At 41.6% G+C, this 17449-nt stretch overlaps 1 protein-coding gene and 1 long non-coding RNA gene across 2 annotated transcripts in view; one reads left to right on the plus strand and one right to left on the minus strand.

Annotated features, from left to right (window-relative positions):
- Positions 1-9309: 9309 nt before the first annotated feature.
- faxdc2 (fatty acid hydroxylase domain containing 2) overlaps positions 9310-17449 on the plus strand; it is a 26570-nt gene continuing 18430 nt past the window's right edge. Inside the window, exons 1-4 of the mRNA XM_079507530.1 lie at positions 9310-9409; positions 12726-12763; positions 13997-14094; positions 16586-16689. Coding sequence (XP_079363656.1) covers positions 9385-9409; positions 12726-12763; positions 13997-14094; positions 16586-16689 — 265 coding nt within the window. The 5' untranslated portion in view covers positions 9310-9384. The remainder of the gene's footprint in view (positions 9410-12725; positions 12764-13996; positions 14095-16585; positions 16690-17449) is intronic.
- Positions 16910-17449, minus strand: part of LOC306927700 — a 9745-nt gene continuing 9205 nt past the window's right edge. The window contains exon 3 of the long non-coding RNA XR_013790564.1: positions 16910-17408. This is a non-coding gene — a long non-coding RNA (uncharacterized lncRNA). The remainder of the gene's footprint in view (positions 17409-17449) is intronic.

Raw genomic sequence — 17449 nt, forward strand, 5'->3', positions numbered from 1 at the left:
GATTATTAACAGTGTTATAGCATACTGCAGCTGGGCTATACATGTTTGGTCTCGGTTGTGTGCCAGTGTTTTTACACTTATGATCAAGATGTTTTGCATCATGTCACCACTAGCTATAGTCTTAAAAAAAATAGAAGAATTCTGTAGTATATTATTTTTGTTTGTTGTAGAGTTTGTTTGTTGTAGGGTTGCAGAGTTAGGGTTGTTTGTTGTACCCATGTTTCTGACCCATCTGGTTTGTTATCCTAAAAACTATATTGAAAATACACTATGAAAATAAATAATTAAAACCAAGGCAAATTATGTATTCTGAGTACGCTTCTTTTCTGTTTTAACATTTGAAGTGGAGTTTCTGACAGATAAAAGTATTGCACACCCTCAAGACAGGAAATAGTTTAGAGCCAGGTTTCACAATGAGTCAGTCTTCGCATTCTCACGCACACACACACAATACCAGAGGGAGCCCCCCCCCCCCCCCCCCTCCTACTGTGCTACCGCCACAATGTGGAATGCTCTTCCAACAGACATTAGAGAATTCTTATCTTTTTACTACTGCTACTGGAGCTTTTATGGTTATGTAATGTACGTTGTATGTATTGCATGTCTTAAGAGCTATTCACACCGGGCACTATAACTATAACTATACAAATATTACAAAAAAAAAAAAAAAAAGAGGATGGCAGAGTTTACACCAACGATTAAAATAAAATACAACAGTGAACGATATATATATTAGTATTCAAGTATTCAATCAACTGGGGAGATGGGTGTCATTTCCAGGCCCAATAGTGTCTCCTGTGGTGCTGCCATGCAGCCTGGTTATGCAAAGTCAGACTGTAGTAGGCCAACTGAGGCCTACCAAAGTAAGTAGGTCAAGGACTGCCGCTCTGCCCCAATTAAGAATACCGGTTTCCTGTTTTGATGCAGGCTGCTACTCGCGCACGCCTCTATTACAAGTAAGCCACGGCTATGCAGTGTAATGTGTGTAACATGCATGTCAACCATATATATCCTTTGGTCAAACACACTGTTTTGATTGATTGATTGATTGTACCCACAGCCATGATGAATCCTTTGTTTGTGAAATACTTCACTAACTTTATATGATAGCACTGCATGTTTACTGTGTGACACCGTTTTAGTAGGCCTACATAATGAGTCATTGTGAAGTGTGAACTGGAGACAAAAAAAAACACACACACACACACACACACACACACACACACACACACACACACACACACACACACACACACACACACACACACACACACACACACACACACACACACACACACACACACACACACACACACACACACACACACACACACACACACACACACACACACACACACACACACACACACGTTAAAATGCAACAGGGTTTTAAACTTGCCGGCGTGCCGCCATCTAGCGGTTCTATTGTGAAAGTACTTTTATCTCCCTTTTTTTTTCTTTTTTTTTCAAAACGCCACTTCTGTACTAGGCCTACAACTACAACACACACGCGCACAAGAGATTAATAAACCTTATCAAAAATGCACACAGTTGTTGAACCGTATGTATGATGGATGGTTTGTTTCAAACTAGAGATTTACAATGAAATGTAGTAAAACAATTAGTGGATACAAAAACACAAGTTCCTAAAGTTTCTTTAGGCCCATATTATTTAGCCTATACTTTACAGATTGTTCAGTGTAAACATGTAGACGAACCACTGAAGTAATTTAATAGGCTTCTGAATTAGCCAAATTCATCCTTTTATTCGTTGATTGATAGGCCTATGGCTCAAAAACACATAGAATAGGCTAGGTATTCTAGGCAATCTAGGGCTAACCCGCCGTTACGTAAACTGATCGAATCTGTAACCTAGCTCTAGCTGCCCTGTTTGTTTGATAATGATAATCAAATAAACCACAGAGGATGGCAGAGTTTACACCAACGATTAAAATAAAATACAACAGTGAACGATATATATATTAGTATTCAAGTATTCAATCAACTGAGGAGATGGGTGTCATTTCCAGGCCCAATAGTGTCTCCTGTGGTGCTGCCATGCAGCCTGGTTATGCAAAGTCAGACTGTAGTAGGCCAACTGAGGCCTACCAAAGTCAGACTGTAGTAGGCCAACTGAGGCCTACCAAAGTAAGTAGGTCAAGGACTGCCGCTCTGCCCCAATTAAGAATACCGGTTTCCTGTTTTGATGCAGGCTGCTACTCGCGCACGCCTCTATTACAAGTAAGCCACGGCTATGCAGTGTAATGTGTGTAACATGCATGTCAACCATATATATCCTTTGGTCAAACACACTGTACCCACAGCCATGATGAATCCTTTGTTTGTGAAATACTTCACTAACTTTATATGATAGCACTGCATGTTTACTGTGTGACACCGTTTTAGTAGGCCTACATAATGAGTCATTGTGAAGTGTGAACTGGAGACAAAAACACACACACACACACACACACACACACACACACACACACACACACACACACACACACACACACACACACACACACACACACACACACACACACACACACACACACACACACACACACACACACACACACACACACACACGTTAAAATGCAACAGGGTTTTAAACTTGCCGGCGTGCCGCCATCTAGCGGTTCTATTGTGAAAGTACTTTTATCTCCCTTTTTTTTTTCTTTTTTTCAAAACGCCACTTCTGTACGGTCACCAGAGATTTCGACCCAGGACAACTCGCCCAACCGCAAATTCGAGTCCGTTCGACCCGTTTTTACCGGGTCGAATTATCTTTACTTTACTTTACTTTATTTGTTTATTTAGACAGGACAGAGCATATTAATGAACGTCACATGAACGTAAATACACCGGGATTAGCAAAGATGCTAATTTTCATCCGCAGTCCTCACACAAAACATAAAAACAGACAAACGGTGTAACCCCTAGAGGGTAGTAGAGTACAAGGTGACGGTGGTGATTAAGATTGAGTATATTTAAGAGTAAATATTGTAAGCATGCTCCCCCAGTTGCATACTTTTTTAAGAAGGTTTTTTTGTAAACCTTCTTTTCTAAATGAAATAATAATGTATGCCTTATTGTAATGTCTGTTTTGTCCTTCTCCTCTAAAATCATTTGAAAGTAGCAGATCTACAGTAGTCCCCATCATTAAACACAACACAAGAGGTGAAATGAATTAACGTAACTGTTATTTTATTTGACAAAACAGGGCAGTGTAAAACAATTTCAAGTCAAAAATAGTAGTATATACAAAAACAATTGAAATAAAATGTATATTACAAAAAGGCTGAGTCTGATTGAATGTGCACTATTTCAGTCATAGAAAAACAAGTTATCAAAAATAGTTATATACAAAAAAAATGGGGGAATAAAAAAGAGAAAGGAGACCAGGCTCTGTCCGCTCTTGCCAGTCCGACCCCGTGTGGCATCGTGTTCACCTCAGCAACAGCTGCCAGCAGCTGGGTGATGTCCAACTCGTTCATTGCATAGGCATCCCATAGTTTCACCAGTTTGCCCTCTGTGTCCTTAGTTTTCTTTCGCTGGTAGCGTGCCACCATATCCATTGTGACGAGACGTTGTAGGTGTGAGATTGTGCCAGCTTCTTTGTACAGCAACGACACAAGCAGGTACAGATTCAAGCTTGGCCGCTGTGCTGCGTTGTTGAGTCTGTAGTGCCATCCCTCCAGGTGGTTGTTGGTTCTGATGGCTTGTCGGTAAACGCACCACTGCTGTGGTTTCCACTGGCCATTCATCCAGGTGTCACGGATGTAGTCCACAAGAGGTTCTAGCCGTTCTGTCGACGTCGATGTGTGGCGATTGAATGCGTCTACTATCTCACCGGCCATATTCAAGATTTAAGATGGGGAACATATACAGTTGGAGGGGGGTACAGCATTGTGTAAACAGAGCTATGTTACATTGTGTCGTTCTATATGGGAGAATAAAATGAGTGCAAGAATAATTGTCAGACAACACAGAGCTGCTGCTAATGTGTAGACTGAACGTCACTTTATGACTGAATGACAAAATAATCATTTCCATAACACATACAAATAATATAGTGTATTCAAATCACAGCATACAATCAATAAAGGCATTACCATTATAGCTATAACTTTTCTTATATATCATACTTTTATACTTCATGTGATTATTCACAAAACCCCACTAGCAAAAAACGTCATACTCTGCTATGGGGATGAGGATGGTGGCTGCTAGCCTTAGGAATGTGATCGTTGATGGCCTGTGTCTCTGTGTCTCTGTGGGTGGCTCCCTTTAGCCTCCATTAGCCTCCATTAGCTTTGTAATTGTTTGGTAAATAAAAACACCAACACAATAATTGTTTGGTAAATCAATGTACATATTATTATTATTATGTCTCTGTCTCTCTCTCTCTCTCTATGTCTCTCTCTGTCTCTCTCTCTCGCGGTCCGGGTCGAAAAGTCAGGTCCAAGCGGGTCGAGAGCGGGTCGAATGGTCCGGGTCGAATCGTCCTGGGTCGAAATCTCTGGTGACCTTCTGTACTAGGCCTACAACTACAACATACACGCGCACAAGAGATTAATAAACCTTATGAAAAATGCACACAGTTGTTGAACCGTATGTATGATGGATGGTTTGTTTCAAACTAGAGATTTACAATGAAATGTAGTAAAACAATTAGTGGATACAAAAACACAAGTTCCTAAAGTTTCTTTAGGCCCATATTATTTAGCCTATACTTTACAGATTGTTCAGTGTAAACATGTAGACGAACCACTGAAGTAATTTAATAGGCTTCTGAATTAGCCAAATTCATCCTTTTATTCGTTGATTGATAGGCCTATGGCTCAAAAACACATAGAATAGGCTAGGTATTCTAGGCAATCTAGGGCTAACCCGCCGTTACGTAAACTGATCGAATCTGTAACCTAGCTCTAGCTGCCCTGTTTGTTTGATAATGATAATCAAATAAACCACAAAACTAACTAACTAAGTTCTCATGATAAAAGCAGCTATAGGCATAAACGACTTGAAAAGAGGGAAGCACGCACAACTCCACTTAACTCTTTTCAATATGCATAAACGACGACATTAAGACAATGTAAAATATGACATTACCCAACTGGCCTGTAAAATGTTTTAGTAGACTATCACTTGTTGTGCGAATGTTAGGCCTGTTGGTTCCCTTTCACTTTCACTTTGTCATTTGGCAAAATAACAGCATCCTTGCAGATTCTGCAGAAAACACGACATTATAAACAATATGTCAACGTAATTCAACATATGCTCGACTATATATTTTGCTAGTAAAATAGATTTTCATATTAGACTTATTTTCTCTTGGATAGAAAATAGGCTACTATCACTTTTCCAAGGCATGTCAACAGTGCAGTCAGATTAGCCTTAGCTATATTATGAGACATGATGATAGGCTTACATTACACACGCTTTGCATTTCACCACGAAATACATCAATGTATATGATCATTAAAACAAAAACAGTAAAGCATGTTCATATTCAGGCATTGACGCCGACGGTGCAAAACTCACCTTAAATGATGTGGAGCCGACGAGCCCGTTACATGATTAATTTATGTCCCTTCATGTGAGGTTGATCAGAGATAATCCACAAATAAAAGAAATCCGTTAACGACGTTGTAGTTATAACTTAGGCCTATACATCAGTGCAGGTAGCAGCCGTTGTAGCAGCTGTTAAATAACTCGTTGTTAACCTTTCTGTCTTCCTCTCCATGCGCTTGAATTTGATACCGCAGCCAGTCCCTCCCTTGATTGCTGCAGACACCGTGACCAGATAAGTAAAATAAATAAATAATAATAATAATAATAAATTAAGCTATATTGCTCAATTCAATTTCTTTTTAGTGGGTTTCGCATTGTTTATTTGAGTTTTTAGTTTGAGTAGCTTATTTAGTTTTCATTTTTCATTATCCAATATTATTTTCACGTTTTACTTTTTAGTCTTATTATGTTGTTTAGTTATATAGCCTATAAATGCAGAATAAAAATGGAATAAATGTTTGACTGTACTCTGTTGCTGTTTTTACATTCTGTCTAATAATCTATTCAATCAATCAATCAATCAATCAATGTCCAACATGTGCTGAGTAGCCTATACGTCTTTTTCTCAATTGAAGAGTTAGAGACCACGGTGGACGGCTGGTCTTTCCCACTGTCATGTAGGCTATACTATGTCAGGACTTCAAGTACCTGGACTGTGGGCATGATGGGTCAACTCAACCAGCAATATCTGAAAGTGAGCAGGCCCTGTGTTGACCTCGATTTTGGATCAAGTTCCGCAAGAGAAAAAGATATATAGTGACAATGGAAAAAAGGGGGAATCTGCATTTCAATCTATATGAGGTAAAAAAAGGTATCAGTAGCCTAAATAAATACTAAATAGGGTCATAAATGGTGGTGGAAAGGCAGCATACATGTGATGACCATGATGCTTACTATATGTGGTATGTAAAGAAAAACTAAAACAGACTTCAGGTGACTGAGAATGTCAAAAAAGTGATCAGTCTGTCTGTGTCACCACCAACAGAATAGTCTATCAAGAATAAATGTTAGATTTATACATAGGCCTATACACAATCTCCTCATTACGAAAACAAATGCACATTTGAGATTTCAGTGGTTCAATAACCATAGGCACTGGTCTACACTGATGGGATGGGGAAAATGTGAGTTGGTCATAAAATAATCTCCACCAGTGGGTGAATCCATGTGTAATGCCAAACGGTGCCACTGGGTGGTGCTATCCGGCTTTGTATTTACCAACTGACTGACTATTAAATTATTCGTGGCATATAGGCATACACCAGTGGTTCTCAAAGTGGGGCCCGGCCGGGGGACCCCGGTCTTATATTCGAAAATAACCAATGTGCTAGTATAGATCTGGGGGGGAAATGTAAAAAAAACATTTGAAACATTTGAACACAAATATATATATTTTAAAGATTTATTTTGGGGCTTTTATGTAGCCAGGAAATGGGGACAGAGAGATGGGGAGTGACACAGCAAAGGTTTTGTATAATGGAGGTCTCTGCATGGCTCCTTGACTAGAAAAGGTTTGGTAGTGCTGTCGCCTCACAGCTAGAAGGTCCTGGGTTCGATTCCCGCTCGGGGCGCTGTGGGTGCTGGCGGCGCGTTTCCTCCTCCGCGTCATCAGTGCCCATACCCGAGGCGGGGTTGGTGAAAGGGCCTTTCTGTGTGGAGTTTGCATGTTCTCCCCGTGTCCCCTAGGGTAGGTACCCTCACAAAAAACTAAACTGCCTCCCCCTGGCCAGCCGGGGCGCCTGATGGAGGGGAAAGGAACTGGTTGGAATAACGTGTTCCTTCCACGCGCTACGTCCAACCAGGGAAACTCCCCCCTGTCAGGTGTAAAGGAGCAACTTGGACAATCAGGCATGAAGGAAGCATGAGTTCAAGTCCGTTGCTCTCCCCATGTCCCCCATATATGGGGACTAGGTTGGCGGAGGGTGTGTAGAGCCCAGGATCACATTAGATAATTGACACAGGGGTGAAAAATGGGTTACAAAATTGTGGGATAAAAATTATATATAAAAAAAATAAAAGGTTTGAGAGCCACTGGCATACACCATGAGAATGGTTCAGGCCTGGATGTTTCACCCGGCCGTATAGTGTGGGGAATTCCCATTATGCTGTGGGTTTGCGGTTTCTGACTGATCACCTTTATCCTATGGTGAAATCACTTCTATCCTGATCCTGGAGTGTTCTCTTCTGGGATGACAATGCCCCGTCTCTCCATCCACAGGTCACGAGGGGTTAATGAATGGTTTTGAGGAGTAGTATGGAAGTTATGTGAATCATTATGTTTTGGTCTTCACAGTCACCCCACCAACCAGATGTGAACCAATTAAACACTGATCGGGGATTGTGGACTGACATGTCCAACAGTCAGTGCTTCAAAGCATCTAATTAATTATTTGGTTAAAATGGTGCTCCACTCCAGCCTTAATCCAGAGACTTGTAGAATCTATGATCTTTGATTGGCTGAGGGCTTAAAAATGAGGATAAAAATTGAGGACAGAAAAGTGAGGACGCCAAAAGTGATTTGCCAGAATGTGATGATGCATGATGATAAGAGCGCCTCTCACTTCACACAAGTGTACTTGTACCGTACATAAGCATATAAACTAGCTAAATACTTGACAGACCACTATGGAGGGTGCCTATAGCAAATAAGTCTACTATGATACTACTACTGCTTCATGTTGTTGATTACTTCTCTCTCCCCTAGTGAATAAATGTGTTATTCAATGCTAGACTATATAAATTGTATAAGGTCTAAAAAGAACAAACCTCTCCTCAGATGGGATTATCCATGGGACTCTGTGTGTCTGTGTGTGTACATACGTGTGCGCGTGCGCGTGTGTAGCATGTGTACACATGCTATTTTACACAGACCTAATAGAACATCTTCGACCCGGCTATAATGGCCCAGAGGTTATCTGGGGGTCAAGGGCATTCAAGGGAATGCTAAAGGTGCCTTGATCATTTTGGTCACAACAAATTGTGCCCTTTGTGCCATTAGAACATGGAACAAGCACTGCCAATGTTGTGGTATCAACTAGCATGGACCTTATAGTGGTCACCCAGGCCCAAATATGTTTTTTTTAATTGGTCAGAAATGTAAACAGCATGTGGTAGAGTATAAAGACATTAAGGCTAAAAGGATAACTAGGAACTGGTGCAGTATAGGCCTTAGCCACCTTACTATAGGTCTACTACTGTATAATAGACCTACTGTAGGCCTACATGAACCCACACTACACCACGTTTATCCTGTGTCTCCATAAATGTTTAATCTAAAGCAGAAATACCTAAATCAAATCAAAACCAAAAAACCCACAAAAATATGTGGCTTACAAAATAACATTTTAAATTAGCATCCAATTGATGCAAACCTTTTCTTTTCCCTGAATAAGACAAGAAAACTATAAAATGTATAAAATGATTATATAACTGATATCCTATAGCTAACAATATTAGATCATGTAGCCCCCCCCCCCCCCCCCCCCCCCCTTTAAAAAAAGAGGGAAACCGTGGAGAGGTCACTGCACTGCTATAGCCGCTTTCACGTTGTTTTTCAACTTTCACCTGAATAAGAGACTGAGATGTCTTACAAAACTCACCTATAGGCTACTGGACAAAACCCAACATAGGCTATATTATAGCCTATGGTGGAGGAGTGACCAGCTGATCATCAGCTGGTCACTCCTCCACCAATCACAAGTCGCACTGCGCTGTCAACACTGTACATGCTTTTAGATCCACTGACTCGCTTTACAACAATAACAACATCTGCGCTGCCTGAGAGAGGGACACTGACACAACACAATGACGGTCGACACCGGCGCTCACAGTAAGATCATTATGTCACTTTCTATAGATGTTGACCAATGACCGCTATTTGCGTATGTGATCTGGACGGAGGCTGCCGGGAGGCTTTGCAGCAGCTATAGACCAAATGACCGATTGTTACACAGTATTAAGCAGACCTTAGTTATAAGTCTGTGTTTTGTATTGCCTGTGTACACCAGTACATCATCACCATTGAATTTGAGTCAGCGACAACAAACAACATCATATGTAGGACAGTAGCCTAGCTAATCTCAATCCGTGGCTTCGGGGGTAACCTGGGGTAAACCTGATCATGACGGTTGTTGTCTTTCGCTCGCCGAAAAATAGCTGGGTTACGTAATATAATATTGCTGCTGGTGGTGAGCTTGCTATTTTTTGAAAACAAATTAAAATTAAGTATAAACCTCGGATATTATTGTCCCTGATCTCTTATTGTTTATATGTTAAAATAATATAAAAGGTCCACTGTCAATGAGTACCCTCAGCCTCAGTGCCTCTCGAGCATAAATAATTTTGGGAAAAAAATCAGCAAAGTGGGAAACAGATTATGCCGATTATACAGGGATTATAGCCTTATGGGTGATGTGGTGTAAATCCTTTGAGTTTTATCAACGCTTTCTCCCAGTATACCCTGTTCCATGACCATTACCATAACTAATCAACAGTAGTTCAAGTTCACACTGGCGAACTTTATTATAGTAATTGTTTGACAGTGATATGTTGAGAACATTAGTTACTCAAATATTGATGTTTATCCCCCAAAATCATCTTGAAGGATAATTTGACCTTTGGGATACACAAAGTGTGTAAAAAACCCTACTGCACTTTGGCTTAGTAGGCAAACGGCCTAATTTGACCTTTGGGATACACAAAGTGTGTAAAAACACCCTACTGCACTTTGGTTTAGTAGGCAAACGGTCCATTTTCTGCCCTGGTTTTGTGCTACTTGTGAGTGTTTTCGTGTTGTATTGGTTATTCATGAATTTGTTTCTTTTATGTCTGGTGGTTTTGGTAGCAGAGGGAGAGATGACAGCAGGGTTTGGGACGAATGTTCTCATTTGGTGTACCAAAGTAACACGACTAGATTACTGTAATCCAAATAATATAGTGTCCAGGCACGCAAAGTGTTGAGAGCAGATGTCATGCTGTCATGACAGACTATCTGCTTGTGTGGGCTGGAGATGGTTGTTCTGCATAGATTAGCTCGATGCACAACAGGTGTGTATGGATGGATTATGGATCCAATACCCTGCCCCTGCATCCCTGGTCCAGAGCGAGATCAGAATAAGCAGTAGGCCTATGGACCAGAGCTAAATAAGCTGCAGAGTAAGCATGAACTCTGGTCAATGAACAAGGAAATAGAGTAGAGTGCAGAGACAACTAGAAAAAGTGCCCTTCTGGGCACAGGTCTCCACCAGGAGGATAGGACTGTGTGAGATATTTAGCAAAATGTTTAGGAGTAATATAAACATGTTTGCCTTTGATGGCAATTGGATGTTTTGAGGCATTTTGTTCCAAAAATGTTTTTTGCAAAAATCAACCTGTTGGTGGCGCTATAACAGGCCAATGTGAAAAGGATATATTCCTCAGCCTAGTAAGAAAATGTGTGAAAGATTTCACGTAAATTGCATGCTGCGTTCATGATTTGAGGCTTTTGTTCAAAACGGGGCAATCTTGCAAACTGTGAAAGCCAATTATAGCCAATTAGGATGGAATATGAAATATCGGACAGATCCGACTTGAGCACATGACCATAGAGATACTGTGTAATGATTTGTTAGATTTTTGGACAGAATCTGGAGGAGTAATATCAAAAAATGTGTTTTACAAAAGGCGGCCTCCTGGTGGCGCTATAAAAGGCAGATGCGGAAAATGCAGCTCAAAGGTTTGTCCTTGGACTCTAGGGAGTGTGCATGCAACGTTTCACGCAGATCGGTGCAGTTTAGGTAAAAAATGTGAAAAGCTGCCTCATGGTGGCGCTATAACAGGCCGTTCTGGAAAATGTGGGGCAGAGGTTCATCGTTGGCATCCAGGGAGTGTGTGTGGAAAGTTTGGCATCGACCGGGTTAACGGTGCCGGAGATTAGCTGGTAACGGACGGACGGAAGGACGGACGGACACACACACGGACGGACGGACAGACACACACACGGACGGAGTGCAAAACATACTCTCTCCCCATGCCTTCGACCGGGTTAACGGTGCCGGAGATTAGCTGGTAACGGACGGACGGAAGGACGGACGGACGGACGGACACACACACGGACGGACGGACAGACACACACACGGACGGAGTGCAAAACATACTCTCTCCCCATGCCTTCGGCCTGGTGGAGACAACAATGTAGATTGTAGAGGGTAGGTAATCTGTGAACCTATCATCTGTCTAAACAACATGCCAACTATAAATAACATTCTTATGATGATCAAGAAAAACAAATTCAACATATATCTGCATAGTAAACTAGCATCTCTCTATCAAACAAACGTGACAAGAAAGGATACAACAAGGAGAGAGAAGTGCTAGGGGGGTGAGGTGGAAAATTGGGAGTGAGTTCTGACAGAACAGGCACAGAACTGTTCTGTGCCAATTGATTCCTCCCCACACATTTCTTTCCCGTGTGTTGTCACTGCTGTTGTATCCTACTGACTCACCTGCCAGTGTGGAGCCCAACCAGAAGCACGTAGAGCTTTTGTCCTGATACTCCTCCCACCCAACAGTCCACGTTGACAGGTGCCATCCCCACCTGTATGACCATTATCACGGACATGTGCCAATTGTGTTTGCATAGACGCCTGACAAAGCAAAGCCGGCTGCAGGAAACAGGGCAGGGGGGGAGACCTGAACATTTTGGGAGGTTGAAGCCCAGGCATAGACCACCCTAGGAACATACTATAGGACAGTTGGAACATGGGGATAGACCACCCTAGGAACATACTATAGGACAGTTGGAACATGGGGATAGGGGGAACATACTATAGGACAGTTGGAACATGGGGATAGGGGGAACATACTATAGGACAGTTGGAACATGGGGATAGGGGGAACATACTATAGGACAGTTGGAACATGGGGACATACTATCGGACAGTTGGAACATGGGGATAGGGATGACCCCTTTTTTTCTCAATACGATTTTAGGCAAAACCTTTCCACATGCAGGGAACATTGTGCTCAACTAAAAATATGAAGAAAAACTTGATTGATTTTTAAATAATTATTATGCCATTACTTAGTAATATAATATGGTAAGAATTTAATTGAGGTGAAAATGCTTTCTTACAATGAATGATATCCTTGCTTTGTTTTTTTTGCAGAGATGAATGGTGTAGGTCCTGTCAGTAATGACAGACAGGTAAGATCATCACATACCATACTCTAAGGAAAACCTTTCATTAATATGATTCAGTATTACAAATCCACAAAGAACGTGGAAGTTGTCATGCAAGTACAGTAGCATCGCCACACACACACACACACACACACACACACACACACACACACACACACACACACACACACACACACACACACACACACACACACACACACACACACACACACACACACACACACACACACACACACACACACACACACACACACACACACACACACACACACACACACACACACACACACACACACACGGCTAATGGCTATCCAAACTTTTTAGGCCGTGGCCCAAAAAAATAAGTTATGTCTTCCCAGGACCCAAACTAGTGAAAATAGCAGATCTACACGCTTGTAGATCGACTATTTTCACTACTTCTGCTTTTTTTTCTTTTCTAATTCATGGAATGTCTTATATTTCTGTTTATTTCTTCATGAAATTACTGAAAAAAATCTTTGAATTCGTTTTTGATTCATGATTCTTTTTTTTAGCTTTTAGCTTTTTTCCCCTTCTTTTTGGGGATTCTTTCTTAAAATATTAATTAAAAACAAAATGTAGGAAACAAAGAATAAAAGGGACCCATAAAATGTGTTTGAGACCCACAAATGGGTCCCGACTCCCGACCCAATGTTTGGGAATCAGTGATCTAGCTGACTTTTTGGCAGTACCTTGGCAGTACCTGCTGTACTGCATCTACTGCTGTTCACCAGGACTATAGCTCAACCAGAATAGCCACATTTCCCCCTCCGGTTAGTTCCATGCTCTGTAGTGTAGACAACCAAGAGAATGGAGAACAATGAATTATTCAAAGGAACACTTGAGCTTTAGACGAGTTCGGAGTGCATTGATCATGCAGAGTTCTCCAACAGAGAGGCAGATAGTTTGTTCAGTGGTCTCATGGGAGAAACGTGAGAAGGCGAGGGGTACTGCAGGAAGGGGGACAGAATACAGATAGAGAGAGAGAGTGCGTGTGTGAGAGTGAGTGAGTGAGTGAGTGTGCGTGCGTACGTGCGTGCATGCATTGGTCATTTATTAAAATTAACATTACTAATTATAATTAAATACAAATAATTAATAATAATTAAAAATGAATTATGGGAGCACGATCGATTGTGTTTTTCTATTTTACTGCATTGTTTGTGTGTCAAATGATCAGAGTTTCACAGACACATGTTGTGTATCTCCCACCTCCAGGAGAATCCAGGAGGACTGTGGGACTCTGTGAAGAAAGCTGCTGTCGTCATTGGATCTGGACTCTTATTCTTGGCTGCATTTGGCAACTCACTGACATGGTAGTGTTACCATTAACTTGTGATGAAGGGCTAACTATAGTATACGTACGATACATGGGTGCTGGGATAAAAGCTAACATAGTTGACATGATGAAGGGATTGATGACCAGGGATTGAAACTTTGTCTGATGTTTTGTTTAAATTAAAAAAAAAGTAGCTCTGTGTGCAGGTTCTATCCTTAAAATAATGAATAATTTACTTTGGAGGTTTGTCCGTTAAATTTGTCAAGCAAAAGAGAGTATTGACCCCGTACTATGATGCTTTATACAATATTTAGGCTACAATACCCTATGTGTTGCCTAATTATATTCACTCAATCCAAGCATTCAAGTTGAACATTAATGGAACTATTGGACAACCGAGCAAAACAGGTCCACCTACAAGTTGTGTCTCACGTGCACAGGCACAAGGATGCAACAACAAGCGCAGGCAGAGCAAGTTTGGGCAAGTGTGTGTCTCACTCGGGTCACACTGCGACATAAACACGTGGCGTTACGCGTTAGACGCGAAGACCCGCCACAGGCGGGTCGAGCTTCTCGTTTACTACAATAAGATAAGATAAACCTTTATTGATCCCCGGAGGAAGATTTAGCAGCAACTGAAGTAGGAAACACAGGAGAGGCGCAGATAAGAGAAAGTGGTTGAATCAAACCATGATGAATATGGATGAATATTCAGTGAGTCTATCACTGAATATACTCTCTGAATGAGTATACAGTCAGTCTATCATATGAATATGAAAATGAATCGGTCTGTCAATAAACCTTCAATAGTGAGCGTCAGGATGAAAATTGGGATCTTTCAATAGTCTATGAGTGAATATAAGTACAGCCTCTGAACAGTTATCATTAACAGGCATCTCACAAAGTTCTACAATGTATATCTCAGTAGTCAGTCCAATATAACCCTATATATGTTGTCGAGCGAGCTCCCCCAGGGGTCAATACTAGGCCCCCTCCATTTTCCCCTAAATCACTTTGTGAGCATTTATAGATCAGCTATTTTCACAGAATATTTGCCATTTTTGCAGAATGTTTGCCCAGAATAATGACACTAGCGTTCATGTGGTTAAACCTTGATTGAGGAGCCTAGTACTGGTCAAGGTGTTTTGTGCCGTTATGTGCTGAGGGGGGTGAAGGGAGAAGTTGCTGATCTTCACTAGGGATGGGAGGGGTTCTCCAGATGGGAGTCGAGCATCCTCCTTAATCCTCGTCTCTGCTAGATTGTCCAATTCAACTCCAGCTACGGAGCTAGCCTTCCTCAGTTTGTTGGAATTCCTTGTGTCGGCACGGCACGAGGTAGTTCGTAATGCAGGACACCAAGCCGTGGTCCATCTGCATCACTGAGAGCTTCTCAGCTAGCCCAGGGGTTCTCAACGTTTTTGGCCGGGGACCCCCGGAAATGCTTTGGCAATGTCTCGGGACCCCCGCCCCGCCCCCTCCCGACCCCCAATATAAATTGACTGCTACAATAACCTTAAACCATTTTGGGCGGGAACCCCTTTTGGTGTTTTAAGCATTGTTATAATTTAGCTATTGAAAAATAGCAGATCTACAAGCTCATAGCGCGCCACCGAGTGGCGCGCTACGAGCTTGTAGGTCTGCTATTTTTGAAAAATCTTGAAAATATATATATTTTTTAAAAATAATTTGGGGACCCCCTAAAATAATTTGGCGACCCCCCGAGGGGTCGCGACCCACGGGTTGAGAACCCCTGAGCTAGCCAAACAGCAAGGCCCTCCCCCACCTTCCTTCTTACCGCCCCGTTAGTGAGCATGAAGCCATCTGGACGTACAGTAGTAAGACACACATTTGGGAACATCTGAAACATCTGTTTCAGGTACGCCGTCACTGTGATATTTACCAACAGTATTACAAGTTGTTGCTTGCCTTTCAGTTGGCTGGTTTCCAAGTCATAAAGCAATCATTTGCTTGCAAGGCTTGCAATCTGTGTGAAGGCATGTTAGCATTACTAGTATTACTGTTACTTCTTAGTGGTCTTGTTACACTTACAGATAGTGTTAACATTTGTGCATCTGTGCAGAAACGTGCGGTATGCGTCTCTCTCTAGGTCGTCCTCAGACAAGCCCTCCATCGTCGCTTCCAGTCAACGCGATTCTCCATACATTTGGCCAGTTCGTTGGTACTTAGCGCTCCTGCGTCGTTTTTTGAGTACATCCACGTATGTTATATTAGTGTTTGACTTCCCTGTGATTGCTGCCCGTGTGTTGGTTCCCACAGCACCAACTTGCTGGCTGGCAGTTCTTGATGTCTTTGGCAGTGTCCTGCTAGTGACTAGTCTCATTCTCCTGGCTGCTATGTTCTGGCTCACCCTTGGTATTCCCTCATACTGAGTCATACAGGATCTTGTTGGTAACATGTACACTCCTTCTGATGTGTTAAGTAGTGCACGCAACATTCTGGTGTATCACCTGTCTAGTATTTTAGTATTTTGTGCTCTATGTTGAACTTGATCTCGGTTACTGATATAGGCACCTGCAGAGGTTCTGGGGAGCGTCAGGAGATTTCTGGCAGGACCTGTGGACCAAGCTGTATCTGAAGTATGAGGGACATGAAGCCTCCTTGTTTTTCTTGGGTAAGAAACAATGCTGTTTTTTTTGTTTGTATGTTTGTATAACGGTTAATAGTTATAATGAATACAACATAAGAAAATGCAAGCACTACTCTAGGTTCTTGTAGTAATTTCTTACCGGTTGCATAGTCTAGATCTAGAACAGTTCTTTACAATATCATGGAAATGTTCTTGACACTTTTTATTTAGTTGGCGGAGACAGCACACAGAACAATGTACCTACTAGATGCGGTATTTTCACTATTTGAAAATTGTTTGAAAAATGTATTATTGTATTATTTGCTCAAAAATACTCAAAATAGGGAAGCAAGGTTGAAACTTGAAAGTGTTGGAAAACGACCTGGAAATAATGCTGGAAATAAAAAGACATTTCTGTTATATATTCAGCTATTTTTTATACCAATGAATGGAAATTATTCTAATGATTATGCAAAGCTATTGTATATGTGTTTCGGCACAAAGCCTTCTTCAGCTTTCTTCAGTGTACGCTGAAGAAATAAATGGTGCATTTATATACATAAGATTGTGCATTACATTCACACACACATGGCAGAGGAAACCATGCAAGGCACCAACCTGCTCTTCGGGAGCAATTAGGGGTTCAGCGTCTTGCTCAAGGACACCTTCTGGTTACCAAGCGGTCACTCTACCCCCGAGTCACCAAATGGTAGAGTACTGGTAATCCCTCTGATCGTTGTGACAAACAAGGACTTGTTTCGAGCCTGATGTTACATGAAAGAAACATGACAAAAGAAAAACAGAA

Source organism: Electrona antarctica (assembly GCF_951216825.1).
Source record: "Electrona antarctica genome assembly, chromosome: 8".
In the NCBI taxonomy this organism is placed as follows: domain Eukaryota; kingdom Metazoa; phylum Chordata; class Actinopteri; order Myctophiformes; family Myctophidae; genus Electrona; species Electrona antarctica.